General features: G+C 38.3%; 1 protein-coding gene across 1 annotated transcript in view; it reads right to left on the bottom strand.

Moving 5' to 3' along the window:
- ADAMTS5 (ADAM metallopeptidase with thrombospondin type 1 motif 5) overlaps nucleotides 1-21,398 on the bottom strand; it is a 48,756-nt gene that overhangs the window by 2,290 nt on the left and 25,068 nt on the right. Inside the window, exons 3-7 of the mRNA XM_063305456.1 lie at nucleotides 12,793-12,960; nucleotides 4,968-5,251; nucleotides 2,019-2,202; nucleotides 779-954; nucleotides 266-441 (exon numbers count right to left, since the gene is read on the bottom strand). Coding sequence (XP_063161526.1) covers nucleotides 266-441; nucleotides 779-954; nucleotides 2,019-2,202; nucleotides 4,968-5,251; nucleotides 12,793-12,960 — 988 coding nt within the window. The remainder of the gene's footprint in view (nucleotides 1-265; nucleotides 442-778; nucleotides 955-2,018; nucleotides 2,203-4,967; nucleotides 5,252-12,792; nucleotides 12,961-21,398) is intronic.

Raw genomic sequence — 21,398 nt, 5'->3', positions numbered from 1 at the left:
ATTCTTAATCTTATTCAGGCAACAGATCAGTCCCTTGTTGAGTTCCACTGCATATCTGAGTGCACCCTACATACATATTTTTAAAACGTTCATAAGCAAGTATGGGACCATTGTAATATAGGATACAATATTCTTGACCGTATGTTTGAGATATGATACACAGTATAATACACATTTTTCCTGAATTCTGCATGAATGCTATTTCCTAAGACAATAAGGAATTCAGGTGAAAAGTGACAGATTGTATTGTTTATTTCTTTCTTACCTCTTTTTATTAAAGTTTCCTATAATTTTTGTGCAACTGGAATTGTCTCCACCACAGATTCCACACTTATCATACTGGAGCTTTGAGCCAATAATGCCATCACATCCAGTTCGTACACATTTTCCACGGACACACACTGAATTACTATATGGCCTACATTCTGTTCCATCCGTCACCTGTTTAGTAACATAACTATGTTTAAAATTGATTTTTTTTTCATTTTTAGTTTACACATACACATGAACATTACTGATATATATAGAACTCTGGCAATACATCTAATAATATTTTGCATCCAATAATAATATAATAATAAAAATATCTAACTTTACGTTGTACCAGCTTTCCCCAATATTGGGCTCTCTGACTGTTTAAGGAAAGCCAGCCAGGGCTATTACATGCTAAGCTCTGAAAGAACAGTTATATGCTTTCATTGATATTATTAGTGAATATTCTATACATAAAATGTCAGAAATGTAGATATTCTATAAGCACGCATAGCAGCTATTTTACCTTTTGAGAGAAAACTACATAGTAGCCAGTTCCTTTAGCTCGGCAGGTGAGTTTGCAAACATCTCCTGGGAGCACTCCTGCATATTTTGGAACCCATTCAACAAAGGTTTTGACACCTTTTGCATCTGATTGGTAACCATTTCGTGCTTCACATTGTTCCTGACGAAAAGCTTTAGCTGGAGAAGAACAACTCATTCATTACTATTCATACGTATGAGTACAGTATCTCAGAGCTAATGCACGCATCAGATGTGTGTTATTTCTAACATCTTAATACTGGAAGACTCAGGTTCTATTTCAGGACAAAGCAATTAAAAGTCAAAGGCTCTTATCTAACCAAAAACCATTTGTCTACCATGCCCATCACTAGCGAAACATTTCAACCAAAAAGAAAGAAATCCAGTTGCCATGACTCAACCTACAGACAATTCCACCTGGATGACTGAGAATCTCAATTGACCCATCACTAATGATGTTCCACAGGATCATTTTATGATGATTTGTGTGCCATTCTTTACAACAAACGTGAGCCACCTGCAGCATATAAGCTACGTTTAACCTCAGAGGCCTCTTATAGAGGCCATATAGATGCCCAAGCTGCTGCCACTAAAATTTCTTCCTTCTACTACCAACTTCAATCCTCTTTCACAGGCTATAGGAAGCATACTTGTGATACAGGGCTGGCACAGGATAATTACTTTTTTAGCCTGTTGCTAACAGATTTGGTAATCTCATCTGTTGTGGTGAGATTACCAATGTGTTGGCAAGGACAATCTTTATGTCTCTTTTTAACCATCACAACTATGCTTCCTATAACCTTACAAATACCTGTGTGATAACTGAATACACTGGATTTACATACACAGAAGTAGAGTGGGACTCCTCCCTCCCCTTAAAGCCTGGATATTTGCCAAGTGGAGTTTGGTGCAAATAATTTAGACCCTCATAAGTCTGAGCCCAGGATTTTCTCTAAATGCCCATATGAACTTAGCTCATAGCCCTTTTCCCTCAGCAACTCAATATCTGATATCTTAATTTCATTATCTTTTTTCATTATTCTGTTTAGCCATATAGTTTAAGATTGGAAGAGGAAAGATTAATTTTGTTGTTGTATTGTTAAACCTTTGAAATTTAGATATGGACCAATAGATTCAGGTCTACCTTTTACCCAAGTGTTGCTGTAACCTAACCTGGCCTTCGTATTACATGTGCTATTATTTTTGGTTTATAGAAATCATACCATTGGCAGGACAGGGCATGATGTTACAGGACCGATAGATAGCCCGTTTTCCTGTACAGTATCGACCATTGTTTCTAGGTGCTGGGTTATTGCAGTGCCGATAGGCAAACTGAACACCTCCACTGCATGTACGAGAGCAATGTCCCCATGGTCCCCAGGATCCCCAGTTGCCATGGTTTGAAGCCTAAAACATAAATTTCAGCATATTATAAAATGCCATTGATGACAGCTGGAAAAAAGAAATCAAATATCAGTCACCTATATTTGTGTTCCTATTTTATAATTCTATGCATCCCTTTTCTGGAATTTTTTAGTTGACATGGTAAGTTATTTGTGGCTAAAGTATTTGTATGCATACATGATCACTCCAGTGTTGTTTCTGGCTTATTGTGATGCTCAAATGTAGCGTGATCTCTATTATTTTAGGTGGCCTAATTCCTTTATATGGTGTTTAGAAACTTGTTTAGCCTATTGTTATAGATTTATTATTTATTTATATAGATTAGTTATTATTGTATTTTAAATATTTATGAAGAGAAGTTGTCCAAGTCCTTCTCTTGCCAATCACTTGGTTAACTCCTGGACTTCCTCCTTCCCTCTCTCCCTCCCTCCCTTCCCAGAATATATTACTTATTTGTGTGTGTTTGCATGTGTTGGAGTCTGCAGTACACTAAGAATTGTCACTCCCTCCCAGATAAGAATACACATACAAATAAGAATAGAATACAACTAGGTCATACTCTGTGTAGGAGTATGTGAATGTTTAACAAAGGAATATGGATGTTCTTGCTGGAATAGAACTTGTTAAGTGTGCACTATTGCAAAATTCCTCAACTAGTATTATAATTAAAAGAGAAGCTTCTCATATTCCTTAATTTTTGTGCTATGCACATTAGTGAATTGAGTTTCTTACTTCATCTGACTTTTTTATAGCATGATAAAAAGGAGATAAATAGAAGAAAAAGTAAACATTCTGCTGTAGCTCTAATAATGTCTGAGAAATCAGGCCATATAGGATAACATTCATGATGCTAAATATACAGCTATAAAGCTGTGGAAACCTTTTACAGGTACATTTATTTATTTATTTATTCATTCATTCATTCAATTTATATAGCTGCCCATCTCAAACCAGTGATTCATAAAAAACAATCAAACAATTAAAACAGTACAAAAGAATTAAATATAAATAGCAGCCAAGAGATATTAAAAACTGTTGGTGTCAGCACAACCAGGAAACGGGGCCCTTCACACACTTGGGATCTCAGGCCCAGGCACATAGCCAGGTCTTCAAGGCCTTCCAAAAAGCCAAAAGGGTCAGGGTCATCCTAATCTCAGGAGGGAAGATGTTCCAGAGGGCAGGCACCATGGCAGAAAAGGCACATGTCCTGGTCTCCACCAGCCGGCATTCCTTGGCATGCCCATCCTGCCAGACCGGATTGGACGGGTACATGGAAAGAGCTTTGAGATATCCTCAGTTGGGGAAAATTGATCTGCGATATGAGACTAATGTTGGGTGGAGTTGTGGTTTTAGGGCCAGACATATCGTTTGAAAGATCTCTTGAAGTCAGCTTCATCAGTGAAAGTGCAGGTGTCACTAATTAGCTAATTGGCTGAAGCTAATTGGCTTAACTGATTTGAAATTAGTGTCCAGTTTGAAAGCTGTTTCTTGATTTAGAAGAAACAGACATTAGCCCATATCCTATGGATATCCAGACCATATTACTAAAATGTGTTGTATATGAAGCTGCCTTTAAAAACATTTTATCAAGTGCTTTCACATAAAATAAATCAGTAAGCTAAAGGAGAGTAAACTCAATCAATAATATTACTTAGAAGTTGTTCAAGATTTCCATATTCATATAATTGCTTTGTCTCCTATACTGTTTATTGCTCATTTCCTTTGATCATTTAGCCACCTCATTTAGATATCTCCCTTTTTTACCAGCTAAAATATAGGGGGAAAATGTAAGATGACTTTGAGCAAGAAAATATAATGGAAGAACAAAACATGTCATAATTAGGTTATATGTCAAAATAATTACAGAGATCTGCTATAATTTATAGTTGACAAAATATCCACCTTGAAATGGAAGAAAGGAAAGGATGCCTAGATAGGGGATTTGCTACTCTTGCCGTTTCTTCACTGTCCATAATAGGTTTTTGCCATTCTAATGAATAAGAGTTGTCCTGTGCAAGATGGGTGGCAGAGCAATTTAATAAATAAGTAAATAAGAAAATGAAATTAACGGTACAAGTTACTTTAGATCCCAAAACCAGGTTCTGCATGGCAAGAACAATGTAGTCTTTAAAATAAAGGCACTTGATCCTGGGTCAGTTACTGACTTTAACAAATGTTCCAGGCTTTCCCATTTTTTCATAAAATTTGCCTAGGATAGTACTCTCCAGATATGCAGAAACTGGGAGAGAATAGAAGAAACGAATGCATGGAGAATGTTCAGTCAATCATTTAACATACAATCATGCTAGTCTATTCAGAAATTGTTCAACTTTTCACAGTGAAGATGTTGCCTAGTCTGGCAATGAAACATCTGCAAGAAAACAACAAGGCTCAGAGAGCACCAAGGACTCCACAGTTCAACCCTGAGCTACAAGTATTCACTTCAATTGGTACTTTTCAGTAAATTTGGTTGCACTAAAGATGGAAGCTCTTATCAAGTATTTAGAATGCTACACCATATGGCCAGAAGACATGATGAGTGGTTGATAAGCTGAATATTTCAATAAAGAGAGCAAAAGAGAGTATCCAGTATCAATTGCACCCCAATAAAGGAGAGTGGGAATTCTTGATCAACATTTCATTCTGCCGAGGGGTCATTCCATTTGAAACCTCAATTAAATGTGATTAATGCGATTAAATTAAATGTGCCTAATGTGATTAAGCCTTGCTCAACTTTACATAGGTTAATAATTAAAGTAACAACATACCGAATAATATTTTTTCTTTGTTTTATCAACACATTTTCCTTGAAGGCAGATCCTTCCTTTTCCACATGGTGTCCCCTCCACAGCAGGAAGCTTCTTGGTCAAACACACCATTTGACCTTGGCGAACTACTGCACACCACAGACGAGAACACACATCCATTCCAGGACACACTGTGTATTCAGGCCCAAATGCCAGCTTGCACTGACGAATGGCGTCATATGTTTGTCCTGGAAGTTCCTCAGGACCTAAGATATGTTTTCGTGGTTGATCCAGTAAACAGTTACCTGAAACAACAACCTTGTTTATAATTTGTTCCATTCTAAGATACTTGCCATACCACTGAGCTTTCCAACTTGATAAAATTATCAAGATTTTCTTCTAAATCTATTTACCACTCAGATTTGTGGAATGTATGGCAACTTGTAATTATATCCCATTTTGTCTATATATTGTAAAATCTCTGCCTTTATGATGTAACTAATCTCATAGGCTGCCATTCATGATTAATTTATTTTAGCATAGTCCCTTTAAAAAATTATGCTATATATCACCCTTTCACACACACCATTGCTTTGAGTACATTTCAGTTTACAACTGATAGTATGAACTACAGAACAGGACATGGAACTTTATTTTTCATGTGTATTTGCTTCCATTTACCCGAAGTGACTGTGAGTGGGGTCTTCCATATTAATCAGTGGAATTTATAAACATTTAAAAAATAACCAAAACTGCCATTTGAGAATGTTGAGGCAACACCACTTCTGAAAAGGTAAAGCTTTTAAAGGAAAGCCAGAATAAGCATGACATAAAACTGTAGCCAACAAAATCATTTAAGAATAAAAGTGGATGGGAATCTTCTATTCAAAAACCAAACACAATTGGCACAGGAAAAGGAATACTGATGGCAGGAATATTGATGGCAGGAATTCATTAAGCATACTGAAAAGCAAGATCAACCACAACATTTAACAGCAAACATCCACATCTTTAATAAATGGGAAAAGTTGTTATCTATGATGATAGACTTTGACTTACTGGTCACTTTCTTGAAAATAGCTTGTAGACTTGTCTTGGGAATTCTGTTCTACGTAATAAACACTATGGAATAGTTCAAATACACAATTCTCTTTCCAATTCTTTTTGTGAAGCTACAGAGCATAGCTAGTTAATAGTGGGCTTTTTTTTTTCTTTTGCTTGATGATGGGAGAGGGATAGACTTTTTAGTTTTTGTAATTAGTTTTTGTTGTCGTTTTGTGCTTCATGGTTCCCAAGCATAGTTTTTTTTGTTCTTATGCATGGTACTTGGACCAAATAAGCAACAGCATTTAGAGCCTGAAAATCATGAATAAAGGGAATTATTCCTGCCCCCCCATAACTTGCACTTATATAAGAAGAGAAGTATATGACTAATCTGACTGACTGCTTTGTTTATAGCCCTTATAAGAGAAATATCTTACAAGACTCTCATGTGGGTGCCTGGTATTTAGTGAATCCTTATTTCTTTTCAGCCAAAACTGTTTACCACAACCTGTTTGCCTTCCATTTGATCATGGATGAAAGCCTATAAATAATAAATCTCAAGTTCTATGCTTTCGAAACATAATTAGGATACAGGTAAGGACTCATCTTCAAAACTTTCTTTTTCAATAAATCAATAACTCTACATTTCCTTGAAGAACTTACCTATCACATTGCAATGAGAGCTATATCACTATGATGATGTCACTCTACCGAATCTGCACACAAAATTCACAACCAATGACATTTGCAACTATATGCTCAAGCAATTTCCTTGGGATAGTGAAACAAATCCACAGTCAATATCACTCCTCAGACAAATACTTTTTTACACACAAAGAAGACCAGAAAGGAAGGAAGGCATACAATTCCATTTAGAAAAGACAGCCGAATTCATTGCCCTGTGGTATATATAAGGAGTAACTTATGGTGGATAGCTTAGTATGAAAGAATATCACTGGAACAAACTGAAAGCCTAACCTAATGAAGATTTAATTAAATACTTAATTCCGTTGATTTTTTTTTTTTGCTGTGATATCCTAGGACCTACAGTATGTTTTAGATGTCAAGCTTAACAAAGATGTTTGATTGAAAAGGAGAAAAAGGAAGCAAGAATTTGAGCATCCAAAGTTATAGAGTACTAGGATATGAACCACTCTACCCTAGTAATCCCTATCCAGGAATTGTGAAAACTGATGATCCAGTCAAATTTTGTAAAAGGCACTCTAGGCAATGAAGCCATCTACATATGAAATGAAAGAACTTTCTGCTGTTTCAGTAAGGAAGTAACTGTACTTTGAAGAAATGAAATATTCACTAGTGAGATATGAGAACCTCTTTCCAAATCTTGCTAGCCTATCTAGCTCTTTATCAAGTCCAGATATCATTTTAGCACCTAGATATCAGTGAAAAAGAAAATAGTACGGGCTATCATCAGCACTCCAAATTCTCTGGCAAACTTTTTACAAGAGATGAGACCATTATGGGATGTCATCTTTGAGATTAACCTTGCACCTACATTCTGAAATCAGCTGGGTATGTATGTGTAAAACCATTGTATCGCTGTGTCAATCAACCTCAAGAACTGATCCAATGAGATGTCAGAATCTGATAGATCGTTTGATCATGTTCTCTGCCATCAGAGTCAATGCGTGTCAATAATTAGTTGAGAGGTGGAGATTTGCTGAGAGTGGGAAAGAGTACTGTTTAATCTAAAGATGGTGTTCAAGGTCGTATCAGTCGGAGATGGTTGGACTTGGACTGCTGGACTGCTGGTGCAAGGGGGAAAGGAATGTGGAGGGGGGTTCCGGCTTGCCTGGGTACTTTTAATTAGGTAATTTGTGTGGGGATTTTTAGTCGTGGCTTTTTGCTTCCATTCTGTACACATCTACAATAAATCTGAAATCTGCATTTTACATGAATGCATGAGTCTGGTCATTATTGAGTCAATTGTGTCAGAACTTTACATGAGACACTATATTCAATTATATTAAAAGCTGCTGAGAGATCATAGAATATCAAAAAGGCGATGTTCCCTCCTTTTTTCAGACCTTGTTTATCACAACAACCAAAGGTTTTGACAGCACCTTCAGGTTTGCTCTTCAGGGATTTGTTTTTACCTAAAAAGGAACTTGTTTTGGTTTAGAAGGCCTATAAGTCTATATGACGCTATAGCCCTCTGAGTATTCAAAGCTGCTTTGTGGGAGATAGTAAAGGGAAAGAAAACGGCTATGGCTGCTAAAGTCAAGTTTTTATCCCACAAGATCTCTCTTAGAACTTGAGTGTTTAAAAAGAATATCTGAGACATATATTCAAAATTTGATCTAATTCTTGAAAATTTTATCTCTTTTTTGTCTTTTCTAGCAAGTGATTGAAGAACCTCTGGACAAAACTTAAAGGAGGCATCATGATCCAAAACTTAACAATGGCCACCTATCAAGACAGGATTAAAACTGAGAGCAGAGTTCTTTTTTCCCCCAAAAAACAACTTGTTCTTTCTCTTTTTTTGGAGAAACACATTTAGAAACTACAAATAAGCATCTTTATTGTTTTTAAGACCCAATTAATGGTTTAAAAACAGTATTTTTGGTAGCTTAGCATGTGACCCTCAATATTGACTTACCACATTGTTTATTCTAACAATAAACAGAAAAATAAGTCTGCTGCTTTGGAAGTTGGCATTTGTTCTGCATGTGGACAGAGAAATGCTACAGTGGCCGACAAGACAAGTGTCAGTGCCCAGAAGACAGCTGGTGGCCACAAGCAATCCTGCAGGCTGTGGTTGAGAAATACTCCAGCAACTGTAAATAGAATGTTAAGCTTATAGTACATGGTGCTACTACATGAACAGGTAATGAAAGATTCCTATTACTATCTAAGTAAGCATTTATGTTTAGTAACATACAGCAAAACATTTTCCTTTATTACAGACACCACATAGAAGGGCATCCATTACTTCTACAATCTGCCAACTGGGGAGAGGGAAGAAAACCTTTCTCTTAGTGGGGAGAAGCAGTCACTTCTGCTTTCTGTCTAGCTAGAAGACTTGGGTAGCCACATTACCCCAAAAAGAAGAAGAACGTCATTCCTTCTTCTGCTCCCTCCCTTTGTAACCACACAGAAAAAACAACACCACCAAACTTAAACTTGAAGAACAGTTGCAAATGCCAATTCATTAAAATAACCTTCATGTTCTTCTGTTATTTTAATTTATTTCATTATTTATAATGTATGACCTACATTTTCATTAGATCTCATAAATCACTTGAAAATGATTCAGAGCTTAGTGGTCTAACCTCTTCCTGAGTAAGAAGAGAACCAATTAGAGACAGAATTTTGCAGTTATTGCCATTTTTGTTAGCAAATTAGACAGTGAAGGCTGATAGAATTGTAATCAAAACAGCCACTGAAAAGTAAGTGGTAAGTATCAGCACACACAGGAGAACCTTGACTTTTGCAGAATTATTACTGTAATTTTTAAAAAGCAGCTAATGGTGTAATGAGGTCTGAACATAAACGGTAATTGCAAATGAGAGTAAGACAAGGAATAGCTCACTGGAGAAGGTTATGGTTCTGTTTTTTTATTGCTTAAGTCTACCTGTGATATTATTGTTACTCAATACATTACTGGATATTGTAAGCCACTTAGAGTCTTTTGGAATGGGTAGCCATAATAAATAAATTAGATGATGATGATGAGGATAATAATAATAGCAGCAGCAGCAGCAGCAGCAGCAGCAGCCTTGGCCTGTAAGATTCTGTTAATGTAACCTTACAATAAAGATCGTATTCATTACTGTGCTTCTTGTCTGGACTACCCTGAAGGGCTAACACCAGTCTTGCAAGCCTGAAAGTATTTATCCCCTCCTTTCCTTTTACTCTCTGGAAAACAAGGGAGGGTCCCTTCTCTTCCTCTTGTCTTCCAGGGTCATTCTCACATATCATTACAGTTCCACACGTTCCAATATGATAGCCTATTCTCTGAAACAGAATAGGCTATCATATATCTGGAGTGTTCCAGTGAAAAGGCTCCTATCTTTCTACTGTGGGGAGTGGGTATAGAAAACTCCAGGGCCATCAAATGGTCACCTGTCCCTGACAAGATACGAACAGCAATACTCTCAACTCCAGATCACATTGCCATTCCCCCAAACAAACAAACAAAAATAGATCCAAAGCTTGGTCCTCATTGTGCATCAGGCCTTTAATAGCTTGGGTCAAGTCCATAGTCACCATGGTGGCTATGAACATCCAAGTCACTTCAGACTCTGAGCTCAGGGAAGGCAGATGAAACTTTCCCAGAACGATGAGTCTGGAAAAATCCAGTGCCAATCCAGCCACAACATCGAGCAGTTCAGACTGCTACACAGCAGGGAGGGAAGCACAGTAGCAGCAATCTCATCTACTCCCTAGAGCCCAAGTTCACAAATGGGGTCTTACATCTGGCTATTTGTGAAACAGCACCTCTGAAAGCTGCAAGAGTCTCCCAGTTGACAGTAGGTTCTCTCCCACCATTCCAGCCTCCATCATTACCACAGATGAGGTTTGTAAAGTGATTCCAATGGCACAGTGGACAGTCCAAACTTTCCACACTCCTAATATTCATTCACCAACCCTCTTAAACATACTAGGCCACCAAAAGTGTATGCCCATCACGAACCTCTATTTTGCCTTGGCCCTGTTACAAAGAAACACAAATTCTGTTATCAGTTGGCAGTAGGACCTGCCCTTTCCACCATTTCATAACCAGAAGTGAAAAATCTAGATTTGATACTGTGAAGTCAAAGTTTTTCTAAGTATACTGATACTTATCTATTATTTCTCAGTGGCTGGCTTTTGATTACAATCCTATCAGTTTTTGTTATCTGACTTGCCATCCAGAGAAACAGTAACAGCAGAATCCTGTCCTTTGTTAATTTGTAGAGCTCATTCTAATTTTCCAGGGGGAAAAAAACTATCAATATATCAGTATATATAATACTTCTGAGTACATCTGTGTTGAAGTCTGCGGAAGGCAAAAAGATTGTTCACAAGGGAGGTGGAATATATTTAGAACCATGTACACTTGGATAGCAAGGACACAGGAGGTAAGCTCTAAATATCTCTGAAGAAAAGCACTTATAAGGGAAAACCAAGTTTAGGCTTTGAATTCTATACCTTGGAAATATAGGCCGATTGGTAGCTGGAGTCTCTGTTACCAGTTTTTAATCGGTTCAAGATACGGCACACACTTTTGTCTTCCAATCCTCATAATCCTTCTGTCATGTAAACTGAGGGACATTACCTGGCTCAAAGTCATCTGAAGGAAAACTGAGCAAGTACTTTAACCACTAGGAGGTTAAATTAAGTACCTCCATGTCTTTTAGGGGAGTTCAGAAATGAATTGAAATTGAAGAAAGTGGGGGGAGAAGATATAGAAGGAAATTTTCTCCATTGAATAGTATGAAATTTCATAGCCACATTTTTACTAATTACACCTATGGGCAAGGATAAGATTGCTATGAAATTTCATAGCAATCTTATCCTTGCCCATAGGTGTAATTAGTAAAAATAGCACTTAAGTTCTTTATTCATAGATAGAATGTGGACTGAGACAAGTTGATGTTTAATAATTGCTCAATGAGAGACAAAAATTAATACATGATAATGGGATAAAACATCTGATTGCACACAGTGCTGCAAATATTCCCACACGATGCTGCTTTCTAGAGTTTTGCATGTAAACTCTTTTTTTCATCTATAAGCATTTTAGTTGCCATAACAACTGGATCCACTTCTCAGTTAGGTCATTTTTATCTAAGCATTCTGGAATTTAAGATGGTTAAGAACTGAAGTTGCTTTATGAGTGCACAGAAGAGTTTCAAGAACATTTTGTAACTGTTAAAAAGTTGATGAATAATATTGTATGCTAATAATAAGCTGTGAGCTCCATGAAGCTGTATGAAGCATGTAATTAATAGTCTAGGAAAGCTAGGTTCTAATGTCTGCTTAACTAGGTATGTAGAGTAACTTTTTTGTTTCAGTTATCCTCCTGTTCCTTATTTCTAATATATTGGAAATTATAATTAGTTGCTGTTACCATTACTTTGCATCTGTTTAATACGTCTACAGTATATATTATCTAGGGCTACTAGATCTGAGTTGCATAAATTGAAACAACTTCTAAGGAGCGGCAAAGAGAGTTTTCTGTATCTCTTTGTGCCATCTCATTGTCATCAGGATTTTGCATGTCAGATCTGGTAGTGCTATATTATTTTTTTGTGCGTGCTTTCGAGTCAGTGCTGACACCTGGCAAATGCCTGGACAAGTCCCACTTTAACTAAGGTTTCAATTTACTTCTTGAGTATTTTTTTTAATCCGTTCAACAGTGTCCAATTCTCAGAGACCACCTGGACAGTTTTCTTGTCAGGTTTTTCAGAAGTGATTTGCCATTGCCTCCTTCCTAGGGCTGAGAGAAAATGACTGGTCACCCAAGGCAGGACTAGAACTCACATTCTCCAGGTTTCTAGCCTGGTGCCTTAACCACTACACCAAACTGGCATTGTTGTTGTTGTTGTTATTATTATCTGCTGCTATTACTGTTAATTCAGAGAGCAACAATGAAGCATTAAGTGTGCTACACTGACTTGTGCCTAGTCAGTGGAGTCAGATACCAATCATTTCTGTAGTAGCATAGATACTACACTGAAGGAACATTAACGTATTTATTATCAGATTATTTAAAACTGAACAGTAAACTTAATTTTTAAAGCTCAGGAGGTTCTCAAAATTCAGCATGTTATCCAGTGCCAATATCAATACATACCATGCCCATCATCCAGAAATTCTGTTATTGTCGCCGAAGTACATTTGGACCATGGTTTGGAAGCATCAATGCTTGTTAAGATGGAAGACATAAGTCTCTTATCTTCCATGGAACCAAAGTTCTCTTCACAGAATTTGGAGTCATCATGGGAAAGTCCAAGGAGGTGCCCTTTGGGAAGGAAATAATCAATTATAATGTTTTAATTATAAATATAAATTCCAAGACAGTGTTTTCATTCTGAAATTGGCAAATGAAAATATTTAGCCATTTACTTAAGATTCTTAGACTGTAGGTTGGTACTGTATGAAAAAAAAAATGGTGAACACTTTGTGGCCCTTTATATTTTTATTGTAACTGTTGGAATCTACATTTTACAGCTTTCCAAATGGGATTGTATCCTATTACTTTAAGGCAGGTACATACTTTATATTGTGAAAGTATATGCAGGTGCTGCAAATCATTATCAATAGAAATTAATGCACAACAAGGAATAACTCTGAAGTTCATGGGAAATAATCAGATCAATTATAATTAAATTTAAATTGATCAGATTTATATTTCTCCTGACCCTACCCACCACTTCTCAGGTAGAAAGAAGAAATACAATATGGCCCTCAGCCTAAAAAAAGGTAATTGTGCACTGCTGCTTTAGAAAGTTTTAGAAACTTGAATAATGGATTCTTAGTTTTTCTACCACAACTCATTCTAAAGAATTATATTTACCAAATAAGTTTATTATTAAACTTTTAAACTTTTGGCCTAGAAATAGTACATCACTTCAGCTTCAAAAGCAACTCTGCCAGATTTATGAGAGACTCTGTCTGAGAAGAGCAAGGGTAAGCATAAAATGGCACATCCCCAAATATGCGTCATCACCACCCTACCACTTTATTCCCAGTTCCTAATCCTACTGCCTTTTATATTATCTCCCTGATTTTAGGGGAGCATTGCATTTGTAAAACACAATTTGGCAAAAAAAACCCTCTCCTGTCAAATCATTCCATTTCATTTTCATTCCTGAAATTTCCCTGAAATTACAAATAACCAATCATACCACTGCATACCTTCCATGCATTCTGGAAGAGCATGGATACACTTGGGGCCTTTGAAATCCAAATGACTAAAACACATGCATGTGTGTGCTGGATTGCAACTTTCCTTCCTATGTCACCAAATCATATGCTCTGATGATCACAGATTTTTTCTGACTCTGTGAATCAGTTTACTCTGACAAATCTGATGATACCTTACAGAGATGATTTCAGAATAGGATCTCTACATACAAATATCTTCTTTTGAATTAACACTACAATGCAGACACAAACATGTGGGTATTATTTCTTTAAAGAATACATGGTTACATGGAAAAGATCAAGCTATAGTAGCTGTAGATACTGTACGTTACTGTCCTGTTCAGACTATGAAACGGCCAGGCAGAATTACTAATAAAATTATTTACTGAATTAACTATTTACAATAGCAAAAGTCTTTGCAATAGATTAGACCATGTAAACCAATCAAGCCCACCCAGGCTGCAAAGGACACTCAGGCAACATTGCAGGGTCAGACCGTGGTAAGACAGCAAAGCAGAACTCAGCCAATCCTCTAATTGAAGCTGCAAGACTTGAAGGAGCTAGAGCAAGTGACAAAGGAGAGGCTGGACACTCCGATTTGCACCCTGGCACGCAGGTTGGACCAGGCTGGTACACAGAGGCTAGACAAGGCTGGGCTGGAATATCTAGGCAAGGCTTGGTTCTGGAGGCAAGACTGGACTTGGCTGGAATGTCTTGGCAAGGCTCGGATCTGGAGACAAGGCAGGACTGGACTGGAGCGTCTAGGCTTGGCTCAGCTCTGGAGACAAGGCTGGACAGGATTGGAGCATCTAGGCAAGGCTGAGATATGGAGACAAGGCTGGACTGGACTGTAGTGTCTAGGCAAGGCTGAGATCTGAAGGCACACCTGGATCACACTGGAGCAATGCGGTGACACTTGGAGCTGGACGTGAGGCTGTGCTCAGCAGGAACGGCAAGGAGAGGCTCAACTGGAGCAACTTGTGCAGAAAGCTGGTTCACACCGGCAGAAGGCGCTAGCTCTGGTTCCATGCTGGCTATAGGCAAGGCTTCTGATGCTGGTAAGGACTCTTCTGCAGATGCTGTGAGCTCGAAGAATCAGTTGTCTCCAGCAGCTTTCTCTTGGCGTGCCTGCCTTTTTATTTGCTCCTTTTCGTGCCATTTTCCTTTAGCAGCCAATCACGGTTCTTTTTCTTTGTGCGCTTCTCTGCTCTCCTCTCTCAAGCACTGATTGGAGGCTTCAAATCTCCCTCCAGAATTTGTCCAATCAGCATCTGCAATTTCTCCCGCTCTGCTGAGACACTTCTTGGTTTTAATTCTCCAAGTCCTTACTGATAAGTTTCATTTTTTCCTTCTGACTTTGGATAAGTTTCATTTTTGGAGTCAGAAGCAGGCTCAAACCTCACACTTACTAGACAACCTGTATACGTTGGCTCATCCTTTCAGAGATACTTTCTTTCCTAAACAGAGAAACAGAATGACCACAAGTGGGAAAAAAAGCAGCGGAAGAGAGAGCGACTTCCAACTTCCTGCCAGTTTCCCCATTGACTTTGCTTGTAGGAAGCCAGCAGGGAGTATCAGAAATCACTCTTCCTGCTCAGCTGACCTGCAGAACTGCCTGCCACTTTTCTGGGCAGAGGGGGAACAAAGGGAGCCACAGACCATGAGGAAAACTGCAACCCTGCTCCCTATCCCAGTGTATCCCCAACAGCCCTCTCTTTCCAGGGAGGAAGATGGCTCACCCATGGACTGCTGGTGCCCCTGAGCCAGCCCTACCTCACCAGCAGGCATCCAAGTCATTCCTTCATCCTTCCCTCACCACCCACCACCCACATTAAGAGATTTCAAATTTTGGCCTTGGTTCCAAATCAGCCAATTGCTGCTCACCCGTCAGGCCTTTGCTTCATCTGATTGGGTGCAGGGCCCACAGGGAGGCAGGAAAAAGGACAGGGATATACCACTTCCATCTTCCTTTATGTCACGCAATCTATAGGTTTCTGAGAAGTGTAATCAGAAGACATGGTAGTGCTGAAGCAGCCAGAACTTTGCTGAATTTCAATCCCATGTGAGTAATGGGTCCTGGATTCTGAATGCATTCTGTAAGTTAGCTGATTTGAGGTACTTTGGTTCAAAAATTGTTGCCCTATGATGCACTCTTTTGCCCAACTGAAGGTTACAAACAAACAAACAGACACAAGAGTTTTAGTAGTATATAGATTCCTTCAGTGATAATTGCCAGGCAAAGTAACGGCACAGAGAAGCACCCCAAATGCATACTAAGCAGGTAACAAGTGTTGAAAAAAATGTACTGGATCTCTCAGATGAGAACTGAAGAAATATACCCATGATTTGCAAGTTGGATAATTGGCAAATTATGTACTGCAATTCAAACCCTTTTCACTGTCCTGAGAACTATTTTTCTCTGGTATAGATGCAAGCTTGAGAGACTCCAGTGCCATAAGGATGTGGTCACTATGGCTGACCACACCATAATTAACCATCTCCAGCATTAATTCTTGAGCCACTGTTGCTTGGAACTAAACAACAGGGAAAAGCAGAATGATATAATCATAGAGTTATGCTCAGATGATGGATTGGATCTCTGTCATCACTTCTACAGAGTGAGTCACAATGATACACTGGTAAAACAAATTTAAACAGCAAACAACTACATGGAAATTATATTTTTGCCAGGAAAAGGAGCAGAAGAGTGTGAATAGTAGAACAATAGAATTTAACCTTCTATTCACTTTGTTGTCACGCCCTCTACCAAAATAGTGACATTTCAACAAAATAAATAAAGTTATAATACTCCTAGTACTGGAGTATGAATGAACTTAAACCAATTCAGTCATTGACTAATCATGTGCCATCAAGTCGGTGTCAATTCTTAGTGACCAGATAGATTCAGTCATAACTAATATTGTCTGAAAGTTTAAACTGTTGCATGCATTCATGCATAGCGTGCATAAGTACCCATGCAATAGAGACTCATTATCCCCTGTGACCTTATATTCAGGAACTAGAAGCGGAACTTCCAGTGTGCTAAACCCATGCAACATTCCTGAGTTTTGTCACCAGAGGCATTTGATAGTGTTGATTGGGAGCACTGATTTTCAAGTGAGTGTGGAGATATGTGGTCTTATTTTCAGTCTGCAAGAAAGTTCTCTGTAACAAAGACATGACATCCATCACAGCATGAGATCTTATTTGCCAGATGAGGGAGGTTGTGGGTATTCTGTCTGAAACAATTCAGGCTATCAGTAGTGTGCACTTGTGGAACTCCCAATCAACGTATCTATTGACAAACATGCCCCGGTTAATTTCAAAGGCATTATATTATAATAATGCACTCCATAAAAATGATGGTTCCCATTTCTCCAAGGCCAGAAAATATTTTTAAAAATTATTGTGTCCCCCATATCAGTTTTTTTCCTAGCTTGATGGCTCATTTGTTTTGAGAAAAGGAAGCAAGCCAAACACTTCAGTTCAGCATATGTTAAAATGTGGTAATGAATGTGGCCATACTGCATATCGAACTGAATACAACTTTGAATTGTGAAACTAAAATGGAGATTCCCATGTGGTATGTAATGGGCTGTGAGAATAACCTTGGGAGACAGGAGGAATAGCCACAGCCAGGGAAATGCTCAGACAAGAGATATCTCAGCCCACACAAGGAATGGGGGTGAAGAAAGCATCTCAGAAGGGACCCTGTCTAGTTTTCGGGAGAGTAAAAGTGAGGGACGGGAGGGATACTTTCAGACTTGCAAGATTCTGTTACGGTAACCTTACAATAAAGCTAATATTAGTACTCATGGTTTTGGTTTCCTGTCTGGATTATCTCAAAGGGCTAAAATCAGCTCTTGAAGGAAAGGCAGTATATAAATCTGAGAAATAAATTATAATAAAATAGCCTTTTGCTCTAACAGTATGAATTATCCTATGTAGATTTTTTTCCCTATAGGCTTCAATTGCATTTTAATAGAAGAGAAGCATATACAGTATTGTGAAGAGAAAAGTAAAACAGTATGAACCCAACATGCACATAATGCTTTGCTGAGCTGAACTTGGAAAGCACAAGAGAGAAGTTATAGTGATGTTCTGCTTGTTACCAATTACCTAGAGTCCACAGATCAAGCAGAAAATGATTTTTAAAATCCTGTTTTCCCTGTAACGATAAAATTTCCCTTCAGTAGAGTTTGATCCCCTCCACTTTATGCAGTTTATATCCATGCAGTTTTCCTGACAAGAGTTATCACTTCCTTCTTCCAGGATGCTGTTCAAATTCCCACTGTATCCTTTAGTTCTGGTACAACCCAATAGTTTTCGATCCATGCACAAGCCAGGCCCAGCCCTCTTTAAACTCAGCCCAAGAAAGTCAGCTAGGTATTCTAAGGCTGAACTCCTTATATGATAATCCTGATCTGACTGTTCCAAGATTATCTTTTGAGATGTTCTGCTTCAGGTACCAAATAATGTGATTCAGAATCTAATGCAAATTGACTGTGGAGGAACACAATATTCTGTCATACAAAATGTTTTGGAAACCCTACTTGCATCTAGGTTATGGTCCTTTGAGTCAATTTGACTCCTTGTCCATGTAGTTTTATTCATAGCACTTTTGGAAGTGGTTTTCCAGTAGCTTCTTCTAGGATAGTTTTCAACTTTCCAGTCTAGGTCTAAGAGAAATTACTGGCCCAAGTTGCTCCACTGGCTTCCATGCCTGAGGACTAGAACTTGGGTCTTTCCACTCATAGTTCAGTGCCTTTAACCACTGAATTTCTGTGGATCTAGGTAGGGTAATCTAATGTCTTTATGAGACTTGTATAGTTATAAAAATACATACCAATATCCAAGAAATATTATCATAGGGCTGTGTATGCTTTGGATTCAAAAACAGAAAGGTGCTTTGGAACATGAGGGGCTGCAGTCTGCAACTCCTATAACAGCAACACAGTTTCTTAGGATCACATGAGAACCTTTGAAAAGGAATATTAACTAGGTTACTAGATTTTATCCCATTGCATCTATCATCCTGTTACAGACATATGTAAACTACAGCACAGCTTGCTAAGTGACACCACATGCTAGGAATGCTGCATGTCAAGTAGTATCTTTACCTCGGAACTCACAGCTTTCATAAAGCACTTGGGGTTTTTTTTAGTGCATCCAGGTTTTTGCCTAAGTTTCCAGTAGATATCATAGAGGCTATAAGAAGAGTCAGCAACTTACTATCTAATCCTTCTAATGCTACAATCTGTGCAGTAACTGCACAATAAATGAATAAATGCATTTGCTATGAATGCAGCTTTGGTTTAATTGAAGATAAACACATTTGGACTGCTCCTTGCAACTGGCACACCAAAAAATCATCCTCTTTACAAGGTATATCATGGGATCAGCTTTCCTGATCCCCACTGTCCATTTTCCAGATGTCCTGGGACTATAACTCTTAGAATTTCAACCAGTATGTTGACTAGGAATTCTGGAAGCTGTAGTTTCAGCACACCTGGAAAATGCCTAGCCGGGTAAGCTGGACTACTACCACAAACACAAATCATCCTGGTAGTATAACCATCTTGAGGATAATCAGAGCTGACACTGATATCTGCTATTTTTGGGACAACTTTCAGGTTTCCAGAAGCCTGGAGTGATTTGTCATTGATATTATTGGACCCCCTCTTTAGTTAGCTTTTTTTAATTGTCTGGGACTCAAGGAGCAGCAGCCAGTAGGATCTAACTGCTGTTGTATTTCACAGCACTCACCCAACACTGCCTCTCTCTTAGGAAGGATGGGAAAAGAAAACAGTCTCCCCAGCCCCATATCTGTTTGGGGCATTGCTATGTCTAGCCACCAGTCACAGGGAGCCTTCCAGGACCTACTGAATGAGGGTGGGGCTGAATGAGGGCACTTTTCTGAGAGGCCCCTCAAACTTACAAACTGGAAATCATTGGTACAGTATGTCATTATGTAAAGCCTCAGAACACAAAAAGTCACAGCAGGATCCTAAATAGTTCCTTTCCCAGTCAATTATACTAATGCCTATTGGATTAGCATGCTCTTTTCCCACTGCTGGTGAATTCTGCCACAAGGGAACATGTCATATTGCAGAAATGTCAAAATCTAATATTTCACTGCTACCCAGCAATCACCCTGCTTTGCCTCTACTTGTTATTGGTAGAAAAGATATCTAGAAAAGCCCTAAGCAAACATTTTAGCTTCCTATGGCATTGGCAATGCCAATTCCTATGGCATTGGCTGGTAGAACTGATACTAAACTTGTGGAACACATTTCAGATAGACCTGTTGTGATTTGATTTTTAAAACAATGTTGCCAAAACATTGGAAGTCAATATCACTCTGCGTATTAGCTCATAAACTTTCCAACTTTGCTGTGTAACTGTTGAAAATGTAGTCTCTCTTATTCTTAATTGTTCATGAAACTATGTGCACAGAGATCAGTGCAACTGCATAAAACCTCTAACCACAGCCAAAACTCAAATGGAGATGTTGTGAGGTTTGAGGCGTTCCTTTGGTCTTTGACAAAATTGTTTCCATGATTTTCAAATGGCCTACTTCACAGCCTCCGTTTCAGATTCTGCTTTTCAAAAGCACTTAAAGTCCCCAACAGCTGAACAGCATGAAAGAGAAACTTCCTGTGAAAAGAAATGGGTATATTTCTTCAAATATAAGATAGGCTACCTTTCATGTTAAAAGGTTAATATTAAAGATCAGCCTTACCCCACCTGATACCTCCATGTTGCTTGGGATTACAGTTCCCAGAATCCCCAGGTGTTACAGTCCCAGCGTAGACAGATGAAAATTTGTTGAAGGCAATTTTAAACCACCAAAGCTTTAGCAGGCGGGACAATGATGAACCTTGCAAGCCAAGGATTTGTAGTCAGGATATGAACTGGCATTAGCTAGCAGTTTTTTGCATATGTGCCCATGGTTTAAACTCAAGGTTGAAGTCCCTGTCTTATTGTTCACATCTCACTCAAGCTAAATGCTGAGCTTTCATCTTTTCCCTTTACCAAAGTAAGCTTATTTATGAGGACTTAGTTCAAATGCCTTGCTCACATCAGAGGTTAAGTTGGGGACTTCACAAAGTAGCAACAATGCAAATGCATTAAATATTTTCTTCCCACAAATGTCAGCAGAACAGCTGTGGTTTAATTATAGTCTCCAAGTTTTGTGTGTTTGGGTATGTGTATGTTTTAAAATAAGCCACAGAGCCCCATTCATATACCTGGATATTTGCCCAAACTTTATCTCTACCAGGGAAAGCTAAGATGAAAGCTAGACATCTTTCACAATAGTTTCTTCTTCCCATGAGACTTCAGAAGATTTGCTCCTGTCTAGCCTAGAGCTTGCTCTTATCTATGATAACTTGACAAGCTTTCAACTCAAAAGATACCCTTCTCAGCCACAACTGTGGATTTTAGAACAAGCAAAAAGAAAAAAAGAAAAAGAAAATCACATAGATAATGTTGATCTCCTGCACATCTCAAATATCAAGTTGCATATAGAAA

Source organism: Candoia aspera, chromosome 5 (assembly GCF_035149785.1).
Source record: "Candoia aspera isolate rCanAsp1 chromosome 5, rCanAsp1.hap2, whole genome shotgun sequence".
In the NCBI taxonomy this organism is placed as follows: domain Eukaryota; kingdom Metazoa; phylum Chordata; class Lepidosauria; order Squamata; family Boidae; genus Candoia; species Candoia aspera.
The sequence above is the reverse complement of the archived record's forward strand: the minus strand, read 5'-3'. Positions and strand labels throughout refer to the sequence as shown.